At 49.1% G+C, this 15,204-nt stretch overlaps 5 protein-coding genes across 5 annotated transcripts; 3 read left to right on the top strand and 2 right to left on the bottom strand.

Annotated features, from left to right (window-relative positions):
* Window positions 1-2,487: 2,487 nt before the first annotated feature.
* M437DRAFT_82087 (uncharacterized protein) lies at window positions 2,488-4,839 on the top strand (the record flags this gene model as incomplete). Its single annotated transcript, XM_041027682.1, has 1 exon — window positions 2,488-4,839. The coding sequence occupies one exon, from the start codon at window positions 2,488-2,490 to the stop codon at window positions 4,837-4,839; it is 2,352 nt and encodes a 783-aa protein (XP_040882134.1).
* A 254-nt stretch (window positions 4,840-5,093) lies between these two features.
* M437DRAFT_63760 (NAD(P)-binding protein) lies at window positions 5,094-6,118 on the bottom strand (the record flags this gene model as incomplete). The annotated part of the gene is made up of 2 exons (XM_041024301.1): window positions 5,094-5,705; window positions 5,762-6,118. 2 exons carry the CDS (start codon window positions 6,116-6,118, stop codon window positions 5,094-5,096), a joined length of 969 nt encoding a protein of 322 aa, XP_040882133.1.
* A 915-nt stretch (window positions 6,119-7,033) lies between these two features.
* M437DRAFT_43152 (uncharacterized protein) lies at window positions 7,034-8,720 on the top strand (the record flags this gene model as incomplete). The annotated part of the gene is made up of 4 exons (XM_041020692.1): window positions 7,034-7,100; window positions 7,154-7,349; window positions 7,920-8,149; window positions 8,203-8,720. 4 exons carry the CDS (start codon window positions 7,034-7,036, stop codon window positions 8,718-8,720), a joined length of 1,011 nt encoding a protein of 336 aa, XP_040882132.1.
* Window positions 8,721-10,113: 1,393 nt separating this feature from the next.
* On the top strand, window positions 10,114-10,486 carry M437DRAFT_63758 (uncharacterized protein; the record flags this gene model as incomplete). The annotated part of the gene is made up of 2 exons (XM_041024300.1): window positions 10,114-10,150; window positions 10,209-10,486. The coding sequence occupies 2 exons, from the start codon at window positions 10,114-10,116 to the stop codon at window positions 10,484-10,486; spliced, it is 315 nt and encodes a 104-aa protein (XP_040882131.1).
* Window positions 10,487-10,769: 283 nt separating this feature from the next.
* M437DRAFT_82082 (acetyl-CoA synthetase-like protein) lies at window positions 10,770-13,895 on the bottom strand (the record flags this gene model as incomplete). Its single annotated transcript, XM_041027681.1, has 1 exon — window positions 10,770-13,895. The coding sequence occupies one exon, from the start codon at window positions 13,893-13,895 to the stop codon at window positions 10,770-10,772; it is 3,126 nt and encodes a 1,041-aa protein (XP_040882130.1).
* Window positions 13,896-15,204: the final 1,309 nt, after the last annotated feature.

Genomic DNA, 15,204 nt, shown 5'->3' with positions numbered 1-15,204 from the left:
GTACAATTCAACTCGGGATCTTGTAGAAGACTGGAAAGGATGCTCTCTTGATCGCTTCTACCTTGTGCTTTTGCCATGCGATGTTCTTGTCAAGTCAACATTCATCGTGCTTCGACCGCATCAGTCCGTCGGAAAGGTACATGATCACAACCAAAAATCGATAAACCTCAAATTGCATGGAAACATGTTCATTAGAGCAGGTCGAACAGCAAGGTGATTCGATCCCGATTGAGAACTGCCAAAGTCACACAATGGACAGTGATCAATGCTGCTCGTTGGTCTCACTGCCCTCGCCGTCGTTCGCGGTTAAGAGAGCAGGGTCACACCCCCTACCACATTCGAAGCCCGCAAATCTTCTCACTGATGAACACGCTTTCTCATCTCAAGAAAAGCCAAGCAAGCATCAAAGCCTACAGTCGCTTCATGAGCATGTTCAGAAAGAAGGGGCATGATCATCACTGGCTGCCAAATTTCCAAACTTCGATCCGCCAGCCTTGCTGCTCTCGCAGGCTTCATTTTTCGTGATCCTTTCAAGTTTGCACCAAGCCTTACGCCCCACTCAGTTGAGTATTTTACATCACGACACAGTCTCTATACCATGCCGCCCCTCGCAGAGTGGCCTGTGTGTCCTCTACGGTTTTCTGTTGGGATATGAGTCTTGAGAGGCTTCAAACAAGACAAACTCACCCGAGCCACTTACTCAAGGGTATATAAGGCTTCCCCCCCATCGCCCTCCTCTTTCTCTCCTTAAGTCTCTTGCCTTCTGGCTTAGATCAAGTGTAGTATCTGTTCTTCATAGTTTAATCGCTGTGACCGGTCTACGGACCGTCAAAATGATTATTCTTATTTTTGGAACCCGCTGAAAGACCTCTGGGCTTGCTCATGTCTCTTAGCACAGTGTCGCTCGTATTGCACTACCTCGAGCTGACGCGAATCTACCTTTTTTTTCATCGAGTTTCCTGGCTATCGCTGGGTCTTGAAGAAGAAATCCTGAAGCTTGTTCGACAATTCTTGAATGCATATGTGGCAAATTTGGACAGGTTCGCAAATCTTGGCGTGCCAAGATCTAAGCCTGGTTATGGCGATTATGTTTATACATATCTAAGAGGGCACCCGTGGGCAGCTGTCGCTAGTAAACACAAAGCATGTTCATGGTGAGCTCTGCATCCGATTCGCATATCATGTCTGACCAAAGTGCCGTAAACCGCTTGTATACTGGGCTCGAAGCGTGTCAGAGAAAGCCTCGCTTCTGCAGGCAGGTATTAATAATATCACTGTGATTCTTCTCTCATTCATTGGCATCCAGTGGATCAAAGGCAACAAGACCGCTCGCAACGTCCTGCTCATTATCCTCACAATAGCACTAGCTAGGGCCAGATACGTGGCTCCGTCTGACATTGTTCCCTGGGCATCTCATGGCTGCTTGGAATAATGGAGCGCCGAACAGGTTACGTGTAGATATCTATATGCATCGTGCTTGATATGAGAAGGGATGTACCTACAAAGCCTCTGACCACCAATCACGACTGGCTATTCAACTATTCAACATGTTCTGACTTTATCTGCATAGTGGACTGGGTTTGGTCAGCGTTGAGTTGCGCTTTCAACTCAGCTATATGCCCTTCGAAAATGCGAAATTGCTCCTGACTCGCATTGCCAGTAGCTACTATCCTCATGAGTGCCTTCAGCTCAGCATTTTCAGATGCATGTGAAGCAAGCAATAGGATGACAGGATCTTGCGACTGCCTGACAGGTGGTGTTGCAGTTCCACGGGCTCGAGTCTGCCTGAAAGCACGCCGCGACGGCCCAGTGGATTCTCTAGTAGGAACTCGTATCCTTCTTGGTTTCACACTTGGGAGAGGGCCAAGGAGCGATGTATCATTGTCATCTCCAAGCTCATCTGTGCTACGATGGGCAAGACTGCTTTTAGCAGCAATGAAGCGTGCCATGGAGTCGAAAAGTCGACTGTGTACCCGCTCCAAATTCTCATATCGAATTTGTTCTACTTGTCTCGCTTGGTCGAGTTGTGCCTTTGCATAGGTCATGTTGTCCAGACAGCAATTTGACAAGTCCTCGTATCTTCTTTCCACCTCTTGACGAGCTTTGTCCAGTTGCGCTTTGGTACTTTTCAGATCTTCATAGTCGTGCAATTCGATTTGCACACGAGAAACATTCGCGTCATGCAAGGGCTCGGGCATATTGGTGTCGGTGATGATTGTACTAGTCGAATTCAGTATGATATGGGTCACGAAGAGACCAAGTGATGATTGTTCGTGAGTGACAGTTGTAGCAGATACCAGACTTGAATTGTTATGCTTCTTGGAAGCTCTCCTGACGATCGTTTCTATGCAAATGTGCTCTTGAAGCCAAGGTGCACGACCATGATGAAGGAGGACGGAGGAACCTCGGCATCGCAGTCGCTCCTTACGGACAACAACCACTTCCTTTCTTGGCATAACACTCATTGTATACAACCATTCGCTGGAGATGACCACAAACCAGGCTCCCAACCCAAGGGAGTTCAAGTCGTGGGAAGATGCTTTCCAGTACCCTGTGCCGGTTGTGCGCCGGCTCGAGCAACAGCTTCGCTCCAATATCAATGAGAACAAGGACAAGTTGCGCTCCCTGGTCGGCAACAGTTACCGCGACTTGTTGAGCACTGCCGAACGCATTGTCGAAATGGACCAACAGATACATTCAGTCGATACACGCCTCGGAGAAATTGGTCAGAAATGCAATGCTCGTGCTATTGAAAGAATTGCCGCCAATCAACGGAGGACCACCAATGCTCAGAGGCAGCGCATTCATGCTCGCAATGCTCTCGCTTCGAATATTGCCCTCCTTCAACGTTGTATGACTCAGGCTCTGCAACTAATCAAAAGAGGCAATCTTGCGTTGCGTGCTGCAAAGCTTCTTGTCATTGCCAGGTTGTTGTACAGCAGTGCTTCGAAATCTCCGGATCCACCAGCATTGCTTGACAACCTGAAGTCAAAGCTGACTTCGCTCCGTCGTAAACTGCTAAGTCATATCGACAAGCGCCTGGCCTCTGCAACCTTAGAAAAGTCCGCTTTGATCGACACATTGGCTGCTTACTCTCTTGCAACTACTTCCACCCCAACAGATGTTTTGAACCACTTCTTGCACGTACGAGCCTCGAGTCTTGGTGACATGATTGAGAATCCTACACAGACCGACCTCCACAACGCTTTGGGATCACTCATCACGACCATCAAAGAAGTGCAAGCCATCTTTCCCAAACAGCTCTCCACTCTTCTTGGCAGATTACAGGATGAACCACTACTTCAAGACTCAGCAATACAAGACATGCCGGAGCTGAATCTCGACATCTACGAGCCTTGGATTCCTGATGATGTGCGCAAATTCACCCCTTGGCTTAGACATGATCAGCTGCAAGTGTCTGCTTCCGCAATTGTACTTAAGAAGTGGGTTGCCAAGGCAAGATCATCGCTCATGCAAGGATTGAATCAACTTCTCGACGACACTCAGGACATCTCGGTCATTGTCACGCTTCGCAAAGAGTTCATAACGCGTTCTCTCTCTGCCGATCGAAAATTACCAGGCCTCGATCCGTCAGAGTTCTTCGAGGAACTGCGTGCCTCCTTCAATCGCCGTCTCCGAGCATTGGTGGTCGAATTTGTCGATGTTGATGACATCGTCAGTCCCTATTTGAGGGGTGAGAAAATCCAATCCACAATCAATTCTGAACCCGCTCCCGATTTATGGGATCCTTCGAACCTGGACATCGAACCTGGAAAAGGTTCAATAATATTCAGGAATTTGGTAAACAATGCTTCACATGGCAAGGATGCTTCTTTGCAAAGTCTTGTGCAGTCGTTCAACATATGGTCTTCAGACTTGGCTACTTGGTCCACTACAATCAAGGCAATGCGTGACGACAGATGGCACGATGATCTCGATCTTGACATTGAAGATGACTTCGAAATTGATTCTCCTCAAGACTTGTTGGCTAGGGAGGATCCTGATGAATTGCAGAAACTGCTCGCATCGGAAAAAGCCAAGTCGCTCAAGAATGCATACGAAAACATTCAGTCGTATGTTGAGAGAAAGGGCCGTACGGTCCGAACATTGCGACTCGTGAGAGAGTTAGCTCATCAGGCATCTCGCGGCGAGACACAACCGTCGTCTAGCAAACCACCATCATCACTTGTTCAGAAGCTACACGAAATGCTTGCTGAGCAGGTTCTAGAAAAGTCACAAGGACAGAACAGAGCCACAGCCAAGCTTTTCGTTCGTCCTCCACATACAGCATTGTGGGAAGGTTCTCCACCGCTTCCCGTTCAACCATCACCAGCCTGTTTCAAATATCTGCATGAGACGTGTAGGACAATGAAGACTGTTGGTAGTGATCTATGGACGCCTCCTGCCGTATCCATACTCAAGAGCAGATTACAAAAGACTATCCTCGATTCGCTTAACGACAATCTGCTAAACACAAGCAACACCAATGGCTCGACCGCAACCACAGATTCATCCAACGGAGACAACGGGGTCATTCCTGCGAAGGACTCTGAAGGAGATACCGTCAAAGAAGGAGACGACACTGATGTTACCACACTCTTGAACTCATCAGACGAACGAGCCCCCAAGCTCATTCAAGCAACCTTTGACCTGCTTTATCTGGACAAGATCCTCTCTGTCTCAAAACCCAGCATCAGAACACCTGGCTTTGACGATGCAATCAAGGATCTCACACACAAGACCGAATTGGAAGATGCCTCACTCGAGCGTCTGAGAAAGAGTTCTGGCGACTACTACAAGCGGACGTATCTTTTGTTTGGGTTGCTGGCGGTCGGATGAGTTTAATATAATTACTTCTTCATCGTATTTGGCTCGAGGCGGAATGGTTGTGGTGTTGGCTGGCAGTCGCATAAGAAACCATTGATAGCAAATAGACATACGATGAATTAAGCTGTCCAAATATCTAATACATTGTGAACTCTAACTCAGTCTGAAGGAATGTTGTAATTTCCACTCTCAAAGAACATCTCCATCAATCTGCGAACTACCGTGCGCCTCCAAAATCATAAATCCGACATGAATCATCATTGAAATCAAGCATACTGTGCAGAGGCCTTCTCACACCACTCCCACAGCTTCTCATCACCACCATTCTCCATCGCCTCAGCGACGTCCGAACGCACGGGGCCAAATCGACCCCATGGAATAATGAACTTGCCAGCATTCTCAGAACGTCCAGCTTCCTCACCCCAACCAGCGAAAAGCTCGGTATAGGCACCAAGGTGAACTGGATAGGTAAGCATACCGATGAACATGGCTTCTACAGCTGACTGGTGTCTCTGAAGCTCGGACTTGAGGTTTCCGGGGTTCCATGCGTTGGAAATGATGCCGGATTTTCCGTAGCGGCGGCGTAATGCGCTGGCGAGAAGAGCGTTTCCGGCTTTGGATTGACCGTAGTTGGTTTGCTGCGAGCTGTGAACGGTGGGTTCGCCATTTGTCCAAGTTACGGCTCCAGTTGGGGACATGAGGTCGACGGCAAGAGAGCCAGCGAAGGTCACGCGAGTCGATCCTGCAGGTGAGGAGGCGGCTGTCTTTTCGATGATGGGAAGTAGGAGCTTGGTGAGCAGGAAGGAGCCAAGTACGTTTGTGCCCATTTGGAGTTCATAGCCTTGGGCAGTCTTGGAGCCACTGGGTGGCGTCATGACCTTTATATCTCCGTCAGTAATCTTTAGCACAACATCAAATCATCACTACAACGTACACCAGCATTATTAGTCAAAACATCCAACCTCGACTCTTGCGCCAAAAACTTCTCAACACCAGGCTTGATAGTAGTCAAGTCTGCCAAATCAACATGCATGAACACAAGCTTGCCCTTCGAGTTAGGCACTGCATTGCGAATTTCCTCAATGGCTTTGTTTCCCTTTGCTTCAGAGCGTCCAGCTACGTAAACGGTGCCATCATGCTGGTACAAGATTTTGCTGAGTTCGTAGCCGATGCCTGCGTAGCCGCCAGTGACGATGAAGACGCGGCCAGCTTGGTTAGGCAGGTTCTTTTCGGTCAGCTCGGGGTTAGGGATCCAGGTTGATTGTCTGAAGAAAGAAGAGATGGCTGCCATTTCTGCGAGTTTTTGGATGGGTATTTGAATAGAGTAGGATGAAATAAGTCGATTCAAACTTGTCAATGACGGCGGCAGAAGGACGATTGATAAAGTCAAGCCAAAGTAGAGTTCCGGAGATTGTGTGAACGGTATATCCGATGTCTGCCTTTGAATACTAGTACAGGCGTGCTATCTACAGCATGTGACAGTATGTGTTTTTGACAATTGAGCTTTTACAGAAGTCGGGAGTGTGCTTAATTGATCTATGAGGAAGGATCGGAGCAGAAGGGGGATGGATATTGTGAGCGAAGGGAGGAGGCCACAAGAAGCACTTGATGCACGTCATTGCCAAGAAATGCTACACATATTTGTGCAGGCTATATAATTAGTTTGCATAAGTTACCACCAAGCTCTATAACATTACAATACATCCTAAGCTCGGTGAGTGCAATCGCAACAGCCCAGTATATTGGCAGGTATTGAATCGACAGCAGAGGAAATCTACGTGAGCGTGATTCCAATCATCAGCCCGATCAAGTGGCCGAACGCAGTATTCTACATGAAACTATGGGTATAACAAGTCTTCTGCGAAGATGAAGATGGAATGAGCGCAAGATGTAGACTTGAGCCGCTGGTAGTATCATGTTTGACGGTATTGCTCAGCAGCAGCAATGCATTGTTACATGCTGTAGCAATCAGGGCCAAGCAATCCAGTTATTGTCAGTAGCAAACAGCAGGTCGAAAACCCAAAAAATCATGCTCGACGACTAAGCGCATACGATTTCATATGTCGAGGGTTTGTATAAAATGCTGTCTTTCATTCTTCCACCAGCACTCACAAATCGTCACGAAAAAGACGACAACTCCTACAAACAAACCAGAAGCACAAGGAAACAGATCCAAACATCCGTCTTCAATCTTCCAGAACTCATCATGAACTACCACCCACCTACCGTGAGTGCAGAGCTCGACAGCGAGATCTCTCGCTACAACATCTTGAGTACCTCACCCTCTTCCCCCTTTCTTCAGATCTTGGCCCCTAACACCTTCCAGACTACTGCTCCATCATCTTGCCAGGCAAGACCTGCAGCATCGTGGTGGCAGCCTGCTACACTTGCCGTATGCGCGGTCACCAGCAGTATCAAGCAAAGTTGATCGTCGACGGCAGATGCATTCTCAGGGGTGGATGCAAGAGCACCAGCGAAGAAGCACTGGCTGGACTGTATTACTGGCTGCAGAGACGCGCAGAGTGGAGGGCTGAGAGATTCCATGGTTGAAGCAAAGGAAGGCCAGGTGCTGAACGGAGCACAGGCAGTGCGAGGCCAACGAGGAAAGCTCTACTGTTGTGAAGTGAGAGTGCTTCGAGCAGAAATGAGCTGAAAAGATCAGTCAAATGAAATGATCTCTCCTGTTGACATGATGTTTTGAGTTCTCTCCCTGTGCCAAAGTGTGTGACATATGCAGCTATATAAACGCACAGTAGTATCAGGAAACATGACATTGGCCACAATTATTAGCTCTCTGTGGACACGTCTATGCTTCCGTAAACGATTGTGCCTTTTGATGGTACAAAGTGTGTCCTTTGTTGTGATGAGGATACGAGAGAAATTACAGACCTGCAAACATGGTGAGGGCGTACCCAGGATCAAAATTCCCCCTTATAACGGTGAGGTGACAGGAGTCTGATGAACTGCACGATGTTTAGCCCACTGCTCAAGAGATGATGGCGGCGTCCACTCGACACGATCAGTCGCCCGTGTCGATGCACGTGCTCGAGCGAAAATGTTCGATGAAAGCGGAATATTGATTTGCGCTGTAGTCAGTACCATCACCTTCGATCCAAAGTCTTCACAACCACGCCGAACAACAACAACTTTACCCATCTCCAACAACTTGTCGCGCCAATAACAATCATGACTGGGCCGAATCGGGAGGTCATAAAGAGACGTTTCCGCCGCATCGGCGCATTCTTCAAAGGTAGAGCCACCGTCAGAAAGGCTGACAAGGCTGAAAGCGCTGGAGGCTGGACTCTCTGTCGTGGTCTACACCGTAAGTCATTGATCCTCACTCCTGTCCAAGCCTCTAATAACACTTCTATCCAGAGTCAGCCCAGGAGAAGTTTCCAGAGTACGGCGACAAGTACCAGGTTCATGTGCAGAAACCCTTCGACAAGGTAAACCTCTACACTGCAACCCTTACCATTCTCGGCGAAGATGAGCCTCTTTTACAGACGAAGTTTTGTCCTACTCCTGTTGAAGCACTCTCAAATCTGCGCATCATGATCATGGTCTGTGAGGATCCCAACACCAAGGCCAAAAAGCTCGCCGAGCAGCGCAAGAATGAGGAGCGCGCTGCAGAAAAGGATGTTGAGAAAGAGCATGCTATACAGGAGATTGATGAGGGTCCTGTGGACAGCGAAGAATCGGACAGAAAGCAGCGGGAGGATGCAATGCGCGCCGAAAAGGAAAGACTGGCAAGGGAGCAATGGGATTCGCTCATGACTCAACTGGGTTCGAAGAGCACGTCACGTCGCTGCAGGTCAACAAGAGGAACACCCATGCTGCTCAGTAAGATTTCTCATCGCAGATTCAAAAACTGGACAAAAGCAACGGCCCGATGAATTTTACGAGGTTGGGCAGCAGGCAATTTGTCGAAGAGCTGAGATGGCATGTCCAGATAGGATGAGGGCCTCCCAAACCAATCCAATGACATCCAAGTTGCAATTCTTAACACTATCTCTTTCTTTGTGTCTTGATGCATGATAGCGACTTTGCTGTACATCAGGGGAGGAAATTGAGCTACCTACCAGACCAAAGTGGAGATGAAGAGATGCAGGTTCCCGCAGACTGTAACAAAGGGCAGCCTATAGAGTGGTCGTACAGCCACGTCACAGGACCTTGATTTGGAGCATCGGCTCTCCAACTTGAAGAACAAGGAAATATTGTACTCACCATGCTGTGCCAGATATCTTTGGAGCCCCGCCCTGGTTCCCAGTCTTATCACCACCTCAACGATCTTTCTTCAACATGCCGTCCACGATGTCGTCAAACACTACTCATTCGACGGGCATGAAAGTCTCGACATTACTTCGAGACGAGAAGAACTCTTGCAAGCAGATGCAGAAGAAGATACTGAGTAAGCAAGACCAAACTGTGTAAGCTAGCACAGATGCTGACGGACTCGCAGAAGACATGCCGGCCGCCATTCCCCAGGGCAAGAGCTTTTCTATCCAAGCTGAAAATATTGCAGCAAAGACGGGGGATCCATCTATTGTGGCCAAAGTGCTTTGGAAGGAGAAGAGAAGCGGAGCGGATTTTCAAGGACACATGAATGGACCTGCAGCTCACAGCGTCTTGCTGGCTCTGACCGGCTTGAGGGAGAAGACACAGGAGATGGCAAGAGCTCAAAAATGACAATCCGGAAGCCAGGCACATGCGACACAGCGGAGTGATGTGGCAGCGAAGGAAGGAGATGTACGAACAGCGAAGGAGGCTTCGCGGGATGAGATGTTCATGTTGCCTGGCTTGTCGTTTTCTGGCTTCTCCATTCCGCTACGTGATAGGCGTTGGAGTCTTGACCGACAATGATATTGAGTTATTTCATGTCTTCTGAACGAATGCTGTGCTGCAAGAGAAGTTGACCTCGTGAGCTTCTGCCGAGCTAGACGGAGATAAATTCACCGTTGGATTACCCCCGGTTATCGGTGGCTTATCGCATGGTCGCATGACGTCGACAGCCTTACGACGGCAGGCACTCGAGGAGACGTAACTAAACGGGCATGACTAGCAGGCAGGAACACGCGGAAGAAGGAAGAAGCAGTCACGTCATGTTGAATTGAGATAGATTGTCCTCCAGGTCCAACCCCACCATCTCTCCTCCTTCTCTTCCAGAATCCAATCTATTCCTAGTCTTGCCCTATACCACGCTCTATCTATAGGTGTGTTCTTGCTGCATGCAATCATTGGATCAAGCAAGCACTAACATCGCATCAACAGACCAATCAATCCGCAACAATGGCCGAAGAAACCTTCTTCCGTGATCAAATCCTCTGTACGTCTACCTGTCCTGCCTACCATCTATCAATCGCTGACCGTCTCTTCCTATCCAGCCAACGCCGCCGTGCTCTTCCCCGACACCTTCCGCATCGTCCTGCGCGCCAAGAAGCAAGAGGGCAAACAGACTTACGAAGCCGTTCTTGTCGACGGTTCATCCCACAAGATCCTTCTCGCCGGCGGCCCCGGTCTTCACTCCATCCAAGAAGCCCTGTTCAACCTGCTCATCGCCACTAGCAGCTCCGTGTCCGATTATTTGCAGAAACAGACCGATAAGGAGGCTGAGGGAAAGCACCACCATGAGTCTGGTAAACAAGCCTCTACTCAACAATAAACGCATGCCGTAATGTACATACTTCGCAATGAATCAGACGCCCCTTTGAAGACTGCTCTATTTCGCATTTGGCCCTCTTTGTGAACCTTCTGCTCATCAGACATGGTTAAGACAGCTGCTTATTGACGGCCCCAGCTGACAAAAGAAGCATAAAATCATGTTCTGTATCGTGTCGATAGAAAGTGGTAGAAGATAGATTGAATACGAATTGTAAAGCTCGCTCGCTAACATCAAAACCCAACCACAAACGCCCTAACCACAACCCCGTTGTATACAAACACGTTTAGAACTGCCACTGCTTACACCAGTTCACCATCAAATCAGCATTTACAGGTCCCAACTCTCTCAATGTAACACTAGCCTCTGCAGTCCTATCAGTCGCCAATCTAGGAAGACTGCCCTCCTCAACAGCCAACCCTTCGTAAAAGTCCAGCAACTTCAATCCAGGGATGTTTCTCATGTTTTCTTCTGTGACCTCGAGTCTCTTCATCTCATCCAGCCAGTCAGAGAACTCAACAATAGAGATCGAAGTACCTTGAGAAGCGTAAAACTCCACAACGGCAGGAACAAGCTGTTTCCACTGCACGGTGCAAGGATTGACCAAGTGGAAAGTATCCAGTTTCTCTGCTTCTTGTGTACGCAATCTGGTGCGAGTGAGATCGATCAAGATCTTTGCTGCTGCGTCTGTAGGCACCCAATCTACGATGTCTTCATTACCAAGTGTGCGAGGGATTTTGCCAATGGCCTTTGATGAGGCGACAATGGATGGAAGCCATTCTTGACGGTTCCAGAGGCCTTTTTCTGCGGCGGGGCCGGCTAATTGACCTACACGTACGATGGTGGAGGGAATGTTGGACTGTTGGGCTGCAATAGCCAATATCGAGCTGGCGATATGCTTGCTTTCGCCATAGCCTTGAGCGAAAGGCAAGCTGTTGTCTTGCATGAATACTTCAGGGACAAAGCCTGAGTGTCCGCTACCAAGCCAGTTACCAGTACTGGCGATGGATGAGATGAAGACAATGTGAGGATGGTACTGAGCCTCAGCGCTGAAGTCAATCACGCGACGAGTACCCATAATATGAGTCTCCTCGAACGACTCAAGACCCATGTTGAAGTCCACTGCCCACGCATTGTGAATGAACACGTCGACCGAGTCTTTCAGCTCGCTGTATACCTTTTCAGAAAGACCAAAGTTCTCCTTTCCGAATGAGGCTTGTAGGAAGACGACTTTAGAGAAGTCTGGGTTTGCACCGCGTTCTTCGAAACTGCGCTTTTGGCGGCTCTGGGCGTCGGAACGGTTGAGACAGTATACCTTCTCCACTACAGGGTTTGTGATCAAGCCTTCGAGCAGGTAGTTACCCAGGGAGCCTGTGCTACCGGTGAGAACAACTACATGGTTGTGCTGACGAGGGTTGTATTGCACAGGCGAAGGTAGGGTTCGGGTGTACTTCTTGATAACCTCATCCATGTTCTGCTCTCGCGATTTGGTTGAAGTGCCATTCGCATCCTGGCCACGAAGGATGTTACCGACTGCCTTGGTGAGAGCATCAATGGTAGGGTTACTGTAGACCATGCGAGGCTTAAAAGCGGCATCACGCGAACCCTCCTTCTTGGGCAATGCATGACCGATAGTGTTTGCGAGCGCAAGCACCTGGAGAGAGTCGATACCGAAGGAGAAGAGGTCAGCTTCATAGCCTTCATCATCGAAATGCTCAGGAACCTTGGGCAGAGCAAGACGGATAGCTTGCTTGACAAAATCGCGAATAGCAGCGTCGTCAGCGTTGACATCGAGCTGACCAAGCGATTCAGCTGAGCCTTCGTTGGAATACAGAGCCTCGATCTCGGCCTTGTAGAGCTCATTGGTCTTGCGACGCATGATGCTGCCCTTGGGAGCTCTCTGGAATGGCTTTTGAGGATTGGCAATAGCAATCTTTGACTTCCAGACTCTGCCATGAGCTGCCATCTTCTCATTGGCTCTCTCAACCGCAGGCCAAATTTGCTCGAGGAATGCCTCGGGATCGGTCTTGGTGTTGGTCTCAAGAATCAAGCCGGCTTGGAAGCGGCCTTGGCCAACTACCATAGCACCTCTGACTGCCGGATGTCCCTCAATGTCCTTCTCGAACATGACAGGGTTAAATTTCTCGCCGTTGCTGAGGACAATAACATCGTCGTTGCGGCCCTTGTACTTCCAAAGACCCTTCTTGGTAGGATGCTCCTCATAGAGATCCTTAGTGCGGTACTCGTCGAGCTCGGGGAAACTCCAGAAAGCGCCTTGGGTTGGGTTGCCGGGCATACGTTTGATGACCATCTCATGGAGGTCGCCAGAAGGCTCCATGACAGCTCCAGTGTGTTCGCACCACTCGAACCAGCCCCAGTCCTTACGGTCTTCAGTGATGTGACTGTCCCACAATGTGCCTTCCGTAGAACCAATGATGGTCTGAATGCGGGTAACCTCAGCAATTCGATCACCGACTTCTTGAGCCAAGGGAGCGCCGGCGAAAAAGATCAAGTCGAGCGTGGAAAGTGCTTCCATACCGCCGGGAGCATCCACGATATCTTCAAGAATGGCGGGAGGGAAGAAACCAGTCGCCGGCTTAGCGACTTGGAGAATCTGAAGGGTGAGATCTGCGTTCGGTGTGCGGCCGACGGGAGGGAGCACGAGGGGTCCTTGTGAGAAGATAGATCTCAATGCCATGAAGAAGCCCATAGCGTGGAACCATGGCAGACTGCAGAAGGATCTATCGGTTCCAGCAAACTTTTGTGCTCTGGTTTGACGGCCATTAGGGGCGGGAAGTTGGCGCATGCGGTCGAGACAAGCGATGTAGCCATTGCGGAGGTAGATGGGCTTAGGAATGCCGGTCGAGCCTGAAGTATGAATGATAGCGACGATCTCATTAGGGTCACTGCTGACGGTGCCCTCGTAATGTTCGACATCGTCTCCATCGAAGAAGTAATCCATTGGAGGAACCTCAAAGGCTTCAAGCGGCGTCTCCTCGTCTTGTAGGGCAAGAATCTCCTCTCTCATGCCTTGCCCATGCAGGAACTTCTTGCTTTGAGTCCTTTGAAGGATTGCGCGTTGACCATCTTCACTATTGCGTGTTGAAGCAAGGAGAATTTTGTATCCAGTCTTCATAGATGCAATAATGGCGAAGATATATCTTATGTCATTCTGACGGTCCATAAATGTGATGGTTTCTCTCGAAGTGCTGGTTCCGATAGTCTTCTCGATCCAGCGAGCCATCCTGCTGACAGCTTGTGATAGTTGGCCAAATGTCAGAGTCTTGTATCCATCTTGGAGGTTGTCGTTGTTTCGCGGTACTTCCACCCATTTTGTGTTAGGCGCAGTATTTGCAATCTCATCCACGATGTGAGGGACGATGCGAAGTGAGAGGTTGTCGTAAGAAGTCATGATGCTAGAGAGGAGAGTTGGACGTATGGTATAGATATGGTCGATTGACTCGATGTTAGCGAAGTAGTGGTTGGATATACGGTGTTTGTGATGTGGTGTAGGGGGCTGTTAGGAGGAAATTTTATATATTGCTGAGAAGGACCAGCATCGTGTTTATATATCAGACCTTTGCGCACACGGCATCGAGTATCCGGCAACTGAAGCCCTATCATATCTACGTTAAGGTGCCTATTCTGTTCTACACACGTACGCTCGAACAGTGCACAGCGAATGCAAGAGGTGGTCATCTCTCGGCCTACGATCCGGTAAGTAAACCACTCATCAAAACAGCAGTAAAGCGCGATTTTGCCATCACAGCGCAGGGGCTTTTGATTAAGGTCCAACAAAAGAGAGCATTGGGACTGGCCTCGCATAGAAAGCGAAAAAACATAGCGGTGACGTCGGAAAGGCGTGCCGATATGTGGAGCACCATTCCGAGCTGTCAACATTGCATCGATTGTGTTGACTCAACAAGCATTATTGCTGCTTCAGAATTGCCTGAGGATCGCCGGTATCACCAGTCATCTGTGATCGTAGCGTTACGCAGCTTTGTCGTGCGGGATGCGCAAAAAGAACATGGTTCTGCATAGTCATGTCATTGTCCGGCTTCGAGAATGATTCGAGAATACGTCAATCGAGCAGTCTGTCATATCGCGTGCAGGAATATCAACATCATCTTCCTCTCATGTGTCTCATCGACAAAGGGTTCGTCCGCAATAACGATTGAATTACCTCGTCCGGCCCGAGCCTGCCGTTCAGTACCAATCAATCAGGCCAGCCAACTACGTAGATATCGTAGCACAATAGGGTTCGCTGTGATGCGAAACACAGATAACAACTCCGAGCGATGCAACAACGTCGCCACGAAGGATATGAGCTTGGAGCTTGGTGCAGCTTCCGATGCATCAAACAGCAGATACCATCAACTTGCAACCCGAGACTTCTCCGTCCAAGGGCCTTGATATCCGCTCAGTAACGAACGACGACATATGCAACGAAGAACGACCGAGTGGTTCAGAAGCTGTCGTTCCAAGTAACCAGTTTGACATGCAACATCTCCACAATTGTGGCTTGGAAACAAGATGGAAAGGATCGAACGGATCTTGGTTGTAACTCGGCATTGCTTGTGTGAAGTGCTTGGCAAAACTCGGAAGTGCAAAATATGGACGCTTCGGCTCCGTTCTTTGTCCGCGACATCGACGCTGACTACCATAGGGTCTTACATATCGGCTTTGTGCCACCAGCACAATTATCATTGATTGCTATCACG

The sequence above is a fragment of the Aureobasidium melanogenum genome, assembly GCF_000721775.1.
Source record: "Aureobasidium melanogenum CBS 110374 unplaced genomic scaffold scaffold_4, whole genome shotgun sequence".
Classification (NCBI taxonomy): Eukaryota; Fungi; Ascomycota; class Dothideomycetes; order Dothideales; family Saccotheciaceae; genus Aureobasidium; species Aureobasidium melanogenum.
The sequence above is the reverse complement of the archived record's forward strand: the minus strand, read 5'-3'. Positions and strand labels throughout refer to the sequence as shown.